The sequence below is a fragment of the Gadus morhua genome, chromosome 8 (genome assembly GCF_902167405.1).
Source record: "Gadus morhua chromosome 8, gadMor3.0, whole genome shotgun sequence".
NCBI lineage: Eukaryota > Metazoa > Chordata > Actinopteri > Gadiformes > Gadidae > Gadus > Gadus morhua.
Window position 1 is genome coordinate 1,613,678 of NC_044055.1, and position 15,123 is coordinate 1,628,800.

At 42.7% G+C, this 15,123-nt stretch overlaps 4 protein-coding genes across 4 annotated transcripts; 3 read left to right on the forward strand and 1 right to left on the reverse strand.

Annotated features, from left to right (window-relative positions):
* Positions 1–316: 316 nt before the first annotated feature.
* Positions 317–5,346, forward strand: LOC115549591 (cytochrome c-type heme lyase). The gene is made up of 8 exons (XM_030364892.1): positions 317–439; positions 1,120–1,218; positions 1,527–1,792; positions 2,141–2,251; positions 2,568–2,716; positions 3,402–3,521; positions 3,790–3,876; positions 4,449–5,346. Exons 2-8 carry the CDS (start codon positions 1,125–1,127, stop codon positions 4,648–4,650), a joined length of 1,029 nt encoding a protein of 342 aa, XP_030220752.1. The 5' UTR covers positions 317–439; positions 1,120–1,124; the 3' UTR covers positions 4,651–5,346.
* Positions 5,347–5,786: 440 nt separating this feature from the next.
* On the forward strand, positions 5,787–8,019 carry rwdd3 (RWD domain containing 3). The gene is made up of 4 exons (XM_030363320.1): positions 5,787–5,795; positions 6,154–6,375; positions 6,474–6,625; positions 7,007–8,019. Exons 1-4 carry the CDS (start codon positions 5,787–5,789, stop codon positions 7,128–7,130), a joined length of 507 nt encoding a protein of 168 aa, XP_030219180.1. The 3' UTR covers positions 7,131–8,019.
* On the reverse strand, positions 7,452–10,242 carry LOC115549599 (transcription factor BTF3 homolog 4-like). The gene is made up of 6 exons (XM_030364902.1): positions 10,110–10,242; positions 9,676–9,734; positions 9,077–9,190; positions 8,388–8,595; positions 7,905–7,964; positions 7,452–7,719 (listed from the first exon to the last, which is right to left on the reverse strand). Exons 2-6 carry the CDS (start codon positions 9,727–9,729, stop codon positions 7,670–7,672), a joined length of 486 nt encoding a protein of 161 aa, XP_030220762.1. The 5' UTR covers positions 9,730–9,734; positions 10,110–10,242; the 3' UTR covers positions 7,452–7,669.
* Positions 10,243–10,405: 163 nt separating this feature from the next.
* txndc12 (thioredoxin domain containing 12 (endoplasmic reticulum)) lies at positions 10,406–15,022 on the forward strand. The gene is made up of 7 exons (XM_030364901.1): positions 10,406–10,643; positions 11,061–11,121; positions 11,570–11,622; positions 11,874–11,947; positions 13,420–13,489; positions 13,865–13,948; positions 14,053–15,022. Exons 1-7 carry the CDS (start codon positions 10,544–10,546, stop codon positions 14,130–14,132), a joined length of 522 nt encoding a protein of 173 aa, XP_030220761.1. The 5' UTR covers positions 10,406–10,543; the 3' UTR covers positions 14,133–15,022.
* The last annotated feature ends 101 nt before the right edge of the window (positions 15,023–15,123 follow it).

Genomic DNA, 15,123 nt, shown 5'->3' on the forward strand with positions numbered 1-15,123 from the left:
CTGACATGTCATAATATTGTTTTATTATGTTGGTTTTTTGGTCTCATAAGTTTAATAACGCAAAGAAAAAATCCTGAGGTATTTGTCTAAATAACGTTAAAAAAAACTTTTTTAAGCTATAAGAATGGTTACTACGAGTCGAAATGTTTTTTTTATTTCTTTGTTATGTTAATTCAAGCGATAAATAAGTTTATTTGTCTATAAAAGAATAATCGGAGGTAACTTCCGTCCTGCCGTGTTTTGTTACGCCAGGGTGTTGTGGGCTGCAGCTGGATGCTATTGGGAAAAGGGGCCTGAAATAGTACACTACAGTAATTACGGTACTTCAAACCCGCGTTGCATTGTGGGTACGGCCGGCGTTTTGCTTACCAATTTGACATTGGGCTGTTGGAGCAGAACCATCGGTGCTGTTACATACAGTAAACACTGCATGAGATAGGTGAGATGACAGAGTTTATTATTGTATTGCTTTGCATTGAGTCACTTCCCAATATTTGCGGGGAACAGCCCGCGAACTAGTTGTCTGTCGGCTTTGTTATGCATTGTCTAGATAATTTGGTATAGACTCCTTCCAAAGCTACTTATATTTTCTAAATTATAAAACCATGCATACGTCATAACTTCATATATACCCCAATTATTCTCCAATGTTTTGTATCTGGCTACAGAAGAAGATAGCCTTGCTAGCCACCACTAACATTAGTGGTGTGTAGCTTTTAGTTGTGCAAGTGACTTCCACTCTTGACGGGATCTGAATGTCAATAGGGAATATACGTTTGATGTTCCTGCGTCATTTGTCCCCATTTATAAATCTTTGAGGATGCAAAGAGACCATGTGTTCTCATTATATCTGTCGACTTTCTCAGAATGCTAATTTTATCTTGGAATGCAGTCCACTGGGATGAATCAGTCCAACTCTCATTCAAACCCCTGACGTCTGACTGTCACTGTACCCTGGAGGGCCTAATATGTGCCAATAAAACATCTGAATAAATCGAGAGTGGCATGTTTTTTTTATGGCATGAGACTCGCATTCAGAGTATAAAGTTGACATACCTCATGGGGTCTTGCTACACAACAGTTTTTTCACATTTTTAACATTTCTTTTAATTTAATAAGATGTCATGGCAGCTCCGTTCCCCACCGTGGCTGCAGAGGGACTCCTCCTGGCCCCACCCCAAGGATGTCCCCACAAGACCCAGGAAGCCCCAACTATGAGTAAAGCTCTTCTCTTTGATTCATATTATTGTTATTATTTTTGATTATTTTTGAGTGTTTGTACTGTCTGTATGTGTTCCTTCTTGATAAAACGTCTTTGAGCACCGCGAAAAGCGCTTTAAAAAAACAATCTATTATTATTATTATTGTTATTATTATTATATTGTTTTGGCAATGTCTAATTAAAGTTCCTTAGACCTATGTTTGGTTAAGGCCTTGTGGTCGTAGGTCTTGCCTCGGTGCCAACTGCTAGTCGCTGCGATAGTTGCTAGCTGACATGTCTCACCGGTGTCTGTTTGAACTGCCAGGTCCCCCTCCGTCGGAATACCCCATGCACCAACCAAAAGCATCAGAGTGCCCCATGCACCAACCAACGGCATCAGAGTGCCCCATGCACCAACCAACGGCCTCAGAGTGCCCCATGCACCAACCAACGGCATCAGAGTGCCCCATGCACCAACCAAAAGCATCAGAGTGCCCCATGCACCAACCAACGGCATCAGAGTGCCCCATGCACCAACCAACGGCATCAGAGTGCCCCATGCACCAACCAACGGCCTCGCCCCTCCCCAGTGTAAGTGCTATAAAGACTTTTCGATCGCCAGTAACCTGCTTGATTATACATTATCTTTCTCTAACACTTCCTTGAAAGAGATCAGGGGGCCTATACAGGTCTTGTAATCCCATTGAAGGTGCTTCTCTGGGATTCTTCTACTTCTCGGGGAAATAAAGATTTATTTGACTCTTACTAGACATATTACAAAAGCTATTGTCGGTTGTATTTCTTGGATGACTCTCATTTTAGGACTGCAAAGGGTCACACCCAACGTGATCGTGGCTGCCAATTGACTGAGCACTGTGTCTTCGGTCTCGCACGACGCTGGCGAATCGAACCCTGTAATTTCCCTCTAATTGGTTTCAGACCTCATCACTTCCTGCCCACCAAGAGAGGGCCTATGAGTTCGTAGAGTGTCCCATGAAGGCTGCAAACAGAGACAAGTTCCCTGCCCCTGACATCAACCCTGCCAACATGGTAACACACACACACACACACACACACACACACACACACACACACACACACACACACACACACACACACACACACACACACACACACACACACACACACACACACACACACACACATTTAGTTTGAGCAATGAAGCATATCTGTTTGCGATTTACAATGAAATCGATAAAACAATAGAAAACTCAATGGGGATGATCTGTTTCTCCTGCTACCTCTTGTAATCGTCTGCTGTCAAAAGACAACAAGCACCCGGTTGAGTGACTCAGACATTACCCAGTGATGTTTGAGCTGATTCCTCAGTGTCCCGCCCCTTCAGATGCCACCGCCCAATCAGCAGCCGTCGGCCGGACAGCCCTTCTCCTTGTCTGTGAACAGAGAGGAGTCTGGGATACCGAGGGCGGGCTCCGACCAGAAGTGGGTGTACCCCTCTGAGCAGATGTTTTGGAACGCTATGCTGAGGAAAGGGTGAGTACAGGAGTCGACTGCATGCCAAACAACATGGTAGCCCCAAAATATACATCAACAAACAACATGGTAGCCCCAAAATATACATCACCAAACAACATGGTAGCCCCAAAATATACATCAACAAACAACATGGTAGGCTCCAAAATATACATCAACAAACAACATGGTAGGCTCCAAAATAAACATCACCAAACATCATGGTAGCCCCAAAATATACATCACCAAACATCATGGTAGCCCCAAAATATACATCAACAAACAACATGGTAGCCCCAAAATATATATCACCAAACATCATGGTAGCCCCAAAATATACATCACCAAACAACATGGTAGGACCCAAAATATACACAACCAAACAACATGGTAGGCTCCAAAATATACACAACCAAACAACATGATAGGCTCAATAATATAGATCACCAAACATTATGGTAGGCTCCAAAATATATATCACCAAATAAACAATCAGTTGGATTATTTAACCTGGGATCTGGAAATCAAATAGGTCCCCCTATGAAGGTGATCTCTGCATTGGTGTATGATATGTTCTCTTACCTTATGTCATGAATAAGATAAGAGAACTCTTGATTGATCACCATCAACCATTGGGTAAATATCACGACGGGATGGGGTGAAAGCGTCTGATTCTATGATGTGTGTGACTGTCCGCTGGCTGCAGGTGGCGGTGGAAGGAGGAGGACATTAAGCAGAGGGACATGGACAACATCATCAAAATACACAACCACAACAATGAGGCGGCCTGGCACGAGATCCTGAGATGGGAAGCTCTCCACAAGAAGTGTGTTCACTCTGCGCCGCCCAACACACAACCAATATCATCACCGTCACGTAGGCCTTGTGTTCTGCTAGGAACAGAATGTCGTCTGGAATGTAAACCAAATTCTCGATGATTCACGTCAACCTGTGGTTAGAGTGTGGAAACACAGTTTCCTGTTCCCGGGCATGACCCCAAAGACCAGTAGCTTGGAATCAACGACTTCCACAGAATCTGATGTGCGTCCGTCTCTGCGTCACGGTGGACTCTGACCCCTTGGTAACGTTTGCAGGGAGTGCCCGTGTGGGCCTTCTTTGGTGCGCTTTGGAGGGAAGGCCAAGGAGCTGACACCCCGGGCCAGACTCAGGAGCTGGATGGGGTGAGTGTGGGGCAGGAATACAAATCTAAAATATAAAATATATGATGTTGATTCATGTAAGAATGACATCATGAATCCCAGAGGGTCTTTACGAAAGGTTAGTTCAATATTCTAAAGGTTGAAAGTAAGCAATCAAATATCGGCCAAGCAATGAAGTAATTACTAAGAGCAATGCAAAGATAAGTATTGTCTGGTAGTTTATTAGCATGTACCCGCTGCTCAGTAAGTACGTTATTAGAAATATCAGGATGACCGGCTGAATATTTAATGACGTAAAACTACTAAACATAGTTTTATGTCTAAACGTGTGTGTGTGTGTGTGTGTGTTTGTGTCTCTGTGTGCGTGTCTGTATCTGTGTGCGTATCTGTCTGTGTGTGTGTATCTGTCTGTGTGTGCGTATCTGTCTGTGTGCGTGTCTGTCTGTGTGTGTGTCTGTCTCTGTGTGTCTGTGTCTGTGTGTGCGTGTCTGTGTCTCTATCCGTGTGTGCGTGTCTGTCTGTCTGTGTGTCTCTGTGTGCGTGTCTGTGTCTTTATCCGTGTGTCCTATCCTGTCCCCTATCCTGTCCCCCAGCTACGAGCTCCCCTTCGACAGACACGACTGGGTGGTGGACCGCTGTGGCAGTGAGGTGCGCTACGTCATCGACTACTACGACGCCAGCGCAGTGGCCCAGGGGAAACAGGGCGACACCATCCTGGACGTCAGGCCCGCCCTGGACTCACTGGGCGCCGTCTGGGACCGCATGAGGGTCACTTGGTGGCGCTGGACCCATTGAGCCGGCTCCGGTCCTTCCCGTCTTATCCGTCTCATTCGTTTTAACCCATTCATCGATCCATTACCACTTCACAAAATAAAGGTGTACTTGAATGTTATATGTTCCTGGCTGCTGGTATAGTGCCAGGTTGACCGATGTCTAATTACTGTAATTGATTCCTGGTGCAGCTATACATTATAATGACATCGCCTAACTCCCAGTTTCCAGCACAGTAATATTTATATGATGCCAGTTTTTCTGAGTCATGAATTCTCTCTTTGCTCCATTGCTGTGGCAAACTGTAAAAAGTTAACAAAGGATTGTTTTATTATGTATGTATTTGTATTATTAGTATGATGTTGTAATACAATGAGTGCAAATATTATAACAAATAGTATGATTACACGTTGCGTCTAAACAGTACTTTTTACATAACTACACATTATGCAATAATTCCAAAAGGTCTCATGAAAAAGACAAATCTCGACAAAATATCAACGGTTTCTCATATATTTGTTTTGTGGATAGTTGATTGTTTGATATTGGATTTGTTTGTCACAAGCACAGAAATCTGTCACGCTTTATTTTCACTGTGTAGGCTACTGTATATACTTCGATAGACAAGCGGAACCATTGTAAGTTAAAATGTATCTAGTCGGAATCTGATACGTGCGGCAATGTAACAGCAAAATAAAAGGCTTCTTCTGGACGAAATAATATGTTTGAAGTTCGAACAAATATGAATGAATCTCATATTGAACCATGTCTGAATCTGCTTTAGAGGAGGCCGCAGTCTTATCTGCAATTTACTGCGGAGAGGGAGAGTATCAGTTAATTCAAGTGTCCGGTAGGAAGTTTCAGCTGCTTGATAAAATATATATTCAGTTGTGGACTGATAGAAATGAACGACATACACCGTCAAAATAATAGATGTTATGGTCATCATCGCTAAAAAGATCGTTTCGATTAAAAAACATTAAGCGTCAAGCAGGTGTGATGTTGATCAGCCACTGAGAGCCATTTCAGAATGGACTATAGCATCAATAACGTCAAACATGGGAGGGTTCGGCATCCATCCGGGTAGACACTCCCTTGAGGGCTGTATATCTTTCTTCAAGTCTTTGTCAGTCTCCAGGATACGGCATCTCACCTGAATCATGTCAGAGGTCTGAAGAAGCAGCTGGCAAACCTGAACAACATTAATGATGGAGACGGTATCTAAATCCTGCAGACAAACAAGTTTCAGTCTGACACACTTTCCCGACACATTCCGTGTAGCATAATTGAGCAGGGTGTTCAATGCAGGATGAATGAGAATAGAAAAAATTACGTTGAATAGGCAATATTCTAAATCAATTTACAACCGCAGGCGCCTTCATCCAAGGCGTGGTACAAAGAAAAAAAATTGGAATCGATGAAAGTCTCAAAGGAAGGAAAACATTTTGGTGTCAATGTACATTGTTGTGTGCGTTTGTGTGCTCACGTGATGTACGTGTGTGTTTGTGCGTGGGTCCGCGTCTTTAGCAGTCAGGGGCGGTGACCTCGGAGGGGGATGAAGAGGCGGCTCGGGTCGAGGACGCTGGAGGAGAGGAGTGGACGACCGTGCTGCTGTTGGACCACATGCGCTCCAGGGGGCGCTATGTCAAGATGCTGGAGCGCTGGACCGAGCAGCTGCACCTCACCACGAGACTACTATCAGGCCGTTGGATTCTGGTCCTCCTACGGGGAGCCAGGAGGGACATTAAGGTGCGACCAATCCGCGTTTAGTCAGGATGATAAACACTGAAGTGAAACCAAAGGAGAATGTTTATTTACTAATATATATATATATATTTTTTTTTTAGGAATTCTGCCATCTTTTGAAGACCGTGAAGGTGGACGTCGATTCATCGGGCAAGAAGTGCAAAGAGAGGATGATGAAGGTGCTCTGTGAAAGACCCTTTACTTTCTCCTCTTCTTCAAAACATGGGCTTGCATCCCAGGGGTCTGGTACAAAGTAAGTACAAATAGAGGGTGACTCCTCACTGTAAACTAATGAATGGCTGCGTTTGTCTCCTTCGTATGTTAAAACATGTATATATTGATAACTTGTGACATTTGATAATAGATTGGCAAAATAATGATGACAACATCACAGAGCATTGGGATAAGCTCATCATGATCAAGTTAGTGTTTATGACCTATAGATTGTTTGATTGGTAAGAACAATCTATAGGCCACATTTACTCTGTTAAAATAAATCAAGGATGAAATATCTTTCGATCTCAACTGTCATATGATGTTTCATGAGCCACAGTCGAACACAGATATACTGGAGTGGGAAACAGTTTTCCCACTCTTCCTAAATGTCTCCCTCTTTCTCTCTGGATTTTCTCAGACGTTCCGGTGAATCATGTTTTCTAGAGAAGGAGTACCAGTCGACGTTGGAGCTTACGGAGGCCTTCCAGGAGGCCGGCATGGCGGAAATGTACCAGCAGATACTGCCGTTACCAACCCTCTGACCATTTAACGGACAAACTGACAAACTATACACCAGGAGTCACATGTGGCGGTCTCAAGCTCACCGATTGGTCAAGAGACCAATCAATCAGATATGGAAGTGTGCGAAGCTGTTGTTTCTATCAGTTCCCTCAGTTAACTTGAAATGTATTAATATGGATGATATTAAGTCATATAGCAATAATGTTGTTCTCAACTGTAGGGCAGATGCGTTGTCGACTGATGAATGGGAAAATAAAACTTGTCTATCAAGGGAATAATAACTAGATAATAATAACTTAATAATTGAGTGTTACTGTCGACCGGATGCAGACGAAAGAGGAAACTGTTGAATATCTTTTATTGTAATTTAAGCATAACATATCTTCAACACAGGTAACACTTGGAACATTTGATGACATGTCTAAGGCAAAATGGTCCATGCGAGATTTCATCAGTCTACATCTGATCTCAGACCTGTTCTCAGGTATACAGAAGGGGCTTTTGTATCGTGGTTGGAGGCAAGAGCAGTTCTGTTTTCATTCATCAGTTATTCAATAATTCAATGGTTGTCTTCCCCTTTGGAAGCCTCGCCAAAGTCCTGTACAAGATCTGCAATATGTAAAACAAGGAGATGGATGTTAAACATGACATTGCAAAGAATTTTTATTACAAAAAGTCCTTTGAGCGTGATAATGTTGATTTTGTTAAAGTGATGCTTAGAATCTATATTATAGGTAATATTAAAGTACAGTTCGAAGTGTTCAATTTCGAGGTCAAGTAATGTGTTGGCCTACCTGGAACATTTTCATATTCGTCATACACCTGCTGGCGTGCTTGTGTGTCAAGTGCTGCTGCTGCAAAAACAGAATTGACACAATCAGTGCAATAAAATTGCCAAAATCGAATTGACTTCAGTTTCTTTATCTAATCACAGTATTTTCTTGCTGATTGCTTATTAACTGCCTCACCGTATGCATGTTGATTGTCTATTAAACAATTGCAATACCATGAATTGAGAAGAGGGGGGGGGGGGGGGGGTTATCGATAGTTAAAGAGTTAATATCGTAGTAATAATATCGAATTTATTATTATTAATATAAGTAATAATAGTAATAATAGTTCAAAGCGCTCTTGCCGATTGGCTCTTGCCCTCATACGTAACCACCATTAGGAAGGGCATTGATCCGGTCCACCCGGTACGCTGTGAGACCTACGGCTCAGCGTGGTGAGCCGAGGGCGCCCCCCCCCCCCCGCCCACGGGCCCCCGCTGTACGCACCTGGCCGGGGGCCGGGGAAGCGCTGCGCTAGCTGCCGCAGGTTGCTGAGGCTGTCGGAGCCCAGCTGCGTCAGGATGCCGGGCAGCAGCTCCGTCAGCGGCACGGTCTCGGCGTGGCCCGTCACGGCGAAGGTGTTGGCCGCCAGCGAGGCCTGCACCTTGGGGTTGTTGAAGTGGATCACCATGCCGTCGTCCTTGATCATGTTCACCTGGGAGGGGAGTGGGAAGGACATGGATCATCTGGACGGCTGGGGGCCCTCTCAGCAGGCTACGATACCGCCGGTTTACAGAGGTGGCATCCTATTGGCCCACCGAGGGGACTCTTATCATGGGTCTTTAGTCAACTAAGCTAGTGGAGACAAGACACCTGTGGGAAAACGGCCATTTCATTCAAATTAGGGGGAATTCTGGGATGAATAACATGGAGGACGATCAATGAGATTACGGTCAACCGCATCCTGTGTGCAAAATCAAAGGGGCTCTTTTGGATTTCGATTTATATGAACCATAATGCCAATGCAACAGGAAACGCACAATTTGAGGCCACCCATGTTGCCGATAGCCTACAGTTGATAGGCTGTTCGACTGACTGAATAAATTGTTCACACATGAACATCTACATGACCCACGCCTATCTTGAAGTAGTAAAAGCTGACTTTATGAATAGAATAGGACACTAAAAAGCCACACCTCTTCTATCCCTGCAATGTTGTTCACCACCAACTTCTTCAGAGAACTCTGGAGCTTCTTGTCTTCCGCTGTGGCAGTTCTGTGGACAATCTTCTTCTTCCTGCGAGGTGTTCCCTGATGACAGACGATGTTAGCCATGATTAGGGAAGGTGCAAAAGAAAAGGAAGCTTCCTACGACATTTTATACAAATGTTTAATATTTTAATCTTGGCTAAATCACTACTGTGGAAGCTAAAGAGCTTGATCAAGTTCATATTAACTTAACACATCATCTAAAAAAACATGCTAAACTCTCCTACCCAATAAGCCCAGTTCCTGAACAATTAGGTTCCCCGTAAAAGGGGGCATCTACTGCGCAGCCGCAGATAGAGGAAAGGCCTGACGGCAGAACTATGAAAACATGTCACTGGAGCCAGATCAGTGCTGGTGCTCCCATCCCATCACATAAAGGGAATGCTGAGGTCAGGAAAAACCAACTGGAAAGTCTTTTGTGACATTAGCCGCTTTTGTCAAAAGCAAAGCAAATCAGGAAGCGACTGAAACAGAAAATTAAATCCCACATATTTTGGTCTAATTAGAATGCATTATGTGTACATTACCTTCCCTCCTATCCGGACTTGTGATTGAAGTTTGGCAAGCTTTTCTTGATTCATGACAACTGTTAAAAAAAGAATATGCAAAAAAAAACGTAAGAACAAAAGCTAAATCTAGGGCTGATAGACTCGAATAACCTTCTGGGGAAAAACACAATTAAAATGTTTATTTGACCTTACAATGTATAACAATTAATTTAAGTTTCAACCCAAATGCTCAATACATTTTCTTTCAAACATTTCACATTACACACTACTGGAATGTTTTAGTTGCCTCACAAATACACCAGTAACGACGTTCAGACTTAGGTACACCAGTTATGTGTTCATAAATCAACCACCAAGCTAATCTACAACATCACAATAAATAAGCAAATGGCATCTTAAGTTGACTTGTTGTGTTTAAGATTGCTTAAATAAAAAAACAAACATATTTATACCTCAGGATGTTTCAGCAGTCGAATAAATGCTGGTCGTCGGTGGAATCACTGCCGGGCAGAAGCTGTTGGGAAGTGATAATAACACGCGGTTGTATGAATTCCCAGGCTCCATGTCATGTGTGTTACAGCAGGATTGTATCCTCATAATTGGTCACCAGGTGGCGCTCGCGTTCACATTGGCACATACAAAAACAGAAACGCAAAACGGGAGAAACCGCATCTCTTTTCAAAGTAAAAGTCTATAGTCTCGCATAAACCATCAGAGATCACTCAAGTGAGAAGTACCGACTTTTACTTTGAAACTATTTGTGTCGTCCCGCCTAGCTCCCTACAGTCCTCTACTTGTCCAATAACTTCCAGTTCATTCATTGGTTGCGGCACTAACCCTTCGTCGGATATCAAGTAGCCATAGTTGCAAGAAAGACCGGTCAAATATGCAGCCCTCTGTCATGAATGTTGTGTTATGGTCCTCCTTTCAGGTTTTATTTTCTTTGACCTATTTTAACGAGGTCGATGCTTCAGCTTCGAGCCGAGGTAAGTCTTTTTTACTGTGTGCCTTGTAGCCTAATTTCAGCTGTCCGTAGCCCGCAGCAAAGCTACACCGCTGCTACCGACTTTGCAATGCAAGTTTACCTAATGTTAAGATCCTGGATCACGTATCCTGGAGAGTTGACCCAGATGACGTGTGTAGTCCGCCTTAAACCACATTTTTTTGTTATCAGAGCGATATAAAGGCGACCACTGGTTAAGTACCCAATATGTATTGCAAATTCACATTCAAAAGTCATTCAAACCCGTCCTTCAAGTTAACAAGTTGCAGCATTGAGAACTTCTTCCATGAAGTTGATATTCATAACGCTAGACAAACCCATTGTTCACAGAATAAAGACACACCCTTACTCCGAAAGGTAAAGCCAACAACTGTTGTTGAACAAGTGTACTTCCCCACAGGTTTTGGAGATAACATCAGCTGGAGAACCCTTGACGATGGAAAGAAGGAGGCCGAGGCCAGGTGAATTGGAGAGCAGAATAATAGCCGAGCTCTCAATGTACCCTCTCCTATGTCCGCTCGAGGAGCAATCCATTGTTTGCAACAAGTGTCATAGTCTTTTCTTTCTCTTCTCTTAATTAATAACCGTTTAACAAATGGCCATCTTATGTAATGTTTTTTTTAAAGTTTGGGGCCCCTTATGTCCATATTCATTGATGTCCATATCCCTTCATTTAAGCACACAGGATTTCTGTACTTCCTTCAAATGCCGGCTATCACATTACATATAATGTATTGTTAAAGTTTGGGGCCTCTTACACATATGTCCATAATCTTTTATGTTATGCCCTTTATTTTAGCAGACTTTTTAGCAGATTTTTCTTCACTTCCTTCAAATGTCTTTATTGTGGTCTACATTGCACATTCTCTGCAATGAGTGGCAAACTGGTTTCTGTCTTTGCTTTAACAGTGGTCTTCCAATGATGGTCATCGTTCACAAGACTTGGTGCGGAGCCTGCAAAGGTAATAGCTAGTTCGTTTTATTAACGTTTTTAGATGCCTCATTGGGATCCTTGTATTGGATTCTTATGTTTTTATACGCCCTGTTATCGGAAATTATGTTTCTGGATACTGTGTTAATATTATTATGGGACATAGTTGCTAGAGTAAATGCTTCAAGTTGTTACACATGCTGTTGAATTGTAAATGAGAGATACAACCGCCAAACTCCAAACCAATACTCACTATATGTTGTTGTTGGGCCTTCTTGCCAGCCCTGAAACCTAAATTTTCAGAATCCAAGGAGATCTCTGAGCTCGCTCACAACTTTATCATGGTTAACCTGGAGGTAAGGCAGCACCTTTTATCATTCACAAAACAAGGGGTCCTTACTTAAAGTGATGGACAACACGGTCTAAAAAATAAAAATGGTCGCTACTAGCAGAAGCTTTTCCACTACACCCCTACCTAATTTATTTTCAGGGAAATGTCAAAGTATATGTATATACATGTCAAAGTCACCTATTGAACTCATGATTTGAAGGGGCGTGATCTGAACGTTCTGTGTAGTTTGCTCTTCCTCAAAGCCTGAAACGCTGTAGCTTCTTACAACTGCGCCCTCACGGTATTGTGAGTCGATAGTTAATGTTCACCGGCTACGTGGCCAGGATGAAAAATGGACTGCACCCGTTAAATCAACAAGGAGGTATTCCATAGACCGACTCGAGTTGAGTTAGCAGTGGAGTTGACGGAAATAATTGTATGATGTGAAATGCACACATTAATAACATACTAAGAGGTAAATGTCAGATTTATATTGTCCATCACTATCAATTAGCTTCCATGTTTATTTTTATTTTGACCATTGCATTTGTGATCCTGTTCATTATGCCCTTTTAGTATTTTACTGCTAAACCAAGTATTGCGTCATTAGCATTAAAGTCGTTAAAGGCTAAAGGTATGTTTTGAGGGTTGAAAAGAGAAGTCGAGGACTACACTAACAACATGGTCCCTCAACATGATGCAGGCAGAATGGGTTCCCAAAACCAACCTGGGAACTAAATCACTGTCTAAGACAGGGCTATTCAACCTCCTTAACAAGTGGGCCAAAAAGGAAAACCACTGGTGGTTCATGGGCCGCACATACAAAACTTATGTCAATTAATCTAATTAAGTAAATCGTACTTAAATTAGTGTTAACTTAATATATATAGAACTGCTAAATGGAATAAAGCGGACGCATTCCTTTCTTTTTCACTTCTAATTGCATCATTATAACAATTTTTGACCTTACATATTTTGGACACGCAACCTCTTGCGGGCCAGAAAATAAATAAGAAGGGCCGTATTCGGCCCGCGGGCCGCTAGTTGAATAGGCCTGGTCTAAGACTTAAGGGGCAGACGCAGTCAACCAGAAAAGATTTCCTCAGAGAATTTAATTCTCTCACAGATGGCTAAGGCATTTCTAACAAATTAAACTCAAAATATATCGCTTAAATCTTACCTATAATGATTTGGAAGATCCATTTGTGTTAAACAAATGTATAGAAGACAATATAGTGGTCCTAACAAATGAATGGAATGTAATGCTGCATAATAATATACAAAAATGTATTCCTCACAAATTTCTCAGACAATGTGCCTCTATATAAAAGAAAAATGATGTTACAAATGTGGAATCAATGCATCTGTAATTGGAAATCAATGCATTTGTAATTGGTCGTAACTTGTTTAAATCATCTGGCATGGCTTGAAAAGTGTGGTATATCTATTTTTTTTTTTTGTTAAAACAATTAAAAACCAATTTTATCTCATCACCAGGATGAGGAGGAGCCGAAAGACGAGGCGTTCAGCCCAGATGGGGGGTACATTCCTCGCATTCTTTTCCTGGGTAAGTGGCCTTGTTCTTTTCATTCTCAGGAAGACTGTTTTGTTCACTGAGGTCCTTGGAACCACCAGCCCAGTGGCCCTGGCCAGTGAGTCCTCAGTGGCCCTGGCCAGTGAGTCCTCAGTGGCCCTGGCCAGTGAGTCCTCAGTGGCCCTGGCCAGTGAGCCCTCAGTGGCCCTGGCCAGCGAGTCCTCAGTGGCTGGCCCCGTTATGTTTACCTCGGATTAAGTCACTCTAATGGTATTGTAGACATTTTTATGTAGAATGTCTTTAATATTTTCAGTGCTATCATGATCTACTGCAGAATAGGCTTGTATGGTTCGTATTATTGTGTATGAGAAATGGAATCGAACATTAATATCATCGTATTTGTTTCAGATCCCACTGGTGCAGTTCACCCTGAAATCACCAACAAAAATGGAAACCCCAGCTATAAGTATTTCTACAGCAATGCGGATCACGGTGAGACGTTTGTCTTTTTGAATACTCCTGACTTCTGTAACGGGGATTAAACAGGCGTGTTTTTTTTTTTTTTAACGGTTTCTCTTTCCTTTCGTTTGTGACAGTCGCTGCTGGTATGAAGGAGGCTCAGGAGAAGCTCACGGGAGACGCCTACAGGCAGATCCACGTCGGGGACGAACTCTGAGGGGCGTGAGATGGGCAGACGGCGTCAAGGGCTACCCTTCCATAGGCCGGAGCCCAATCCTGCCCTAGGAATACACCTCCCAACCTATAGCACCATGCCATTCATCACAAGTTCACTTTGGTTTCAGAATAACGGTTTGGTTTTCAAGTAGGTGGAACTTAATAATATACTTTAATCTAACTTTGGCCGACGGCCCAAAGCTTCAACCGTTTCACGGTTAAGGTGCTCGAGTCGGGTGATTCCGTCCCTCGTCCAAGACTTCATCATCTCCCTCTCTAGTTTCTCTTTCGTTATTCTGTCCCGTTTGTTTCGTTGATATGTTCGGTGTTGGCGAAATGCACTGTTTTTGATTAAAGTGCCATGCGTCTTTCCTCTGTAAGAGGTTGAAAGCCAAGTCGACTAGCCACCGAGGGACCCTGCAGTATTGGACCGTACATCCATGCCTTCACACGGGACTGCATAGTTAGTAGAGAAATGATCTACATGCTAACTTTATTGTGCTTCCAAATCTTCTACAGGACTGAATGATGCGATGTGTCCCGTCTAAAGGGGCCTTTGCTTTTTAGGTCTTAGTTTCATGACGGTTAGTATGTATTATGAGTCCAAGTATGTTCAATATTTGGTTAAACTATATACTTGTTTTACCTAAAGTCAAAGTTTGTCAGTTGTCTGTGCTTCTGTTGAGGTAACATTGGCCTTGTTTTACCTTCTTTCAATGGATGAAAATGTGCTATTGGTGTATTTTATACTCCTGTGCAAATAAAGTGTTGCATTTATTTGATTAAAACCAAATAAGAGCACACACGTAAGTGGACTTCATTTATTCTCCACGCAATAGGGGTGCCATGTGTATGTGAGAATGCATTTCTGAAAATAAACGATCAAATCACTAGTAATTTAGTTTGCCAGTGAATCCACGATAATGGATCAGATTCCAATAAAACCTTTACAACAGACAGCTTAATTAGAAGACGCAGGCTTTGATGAGCCC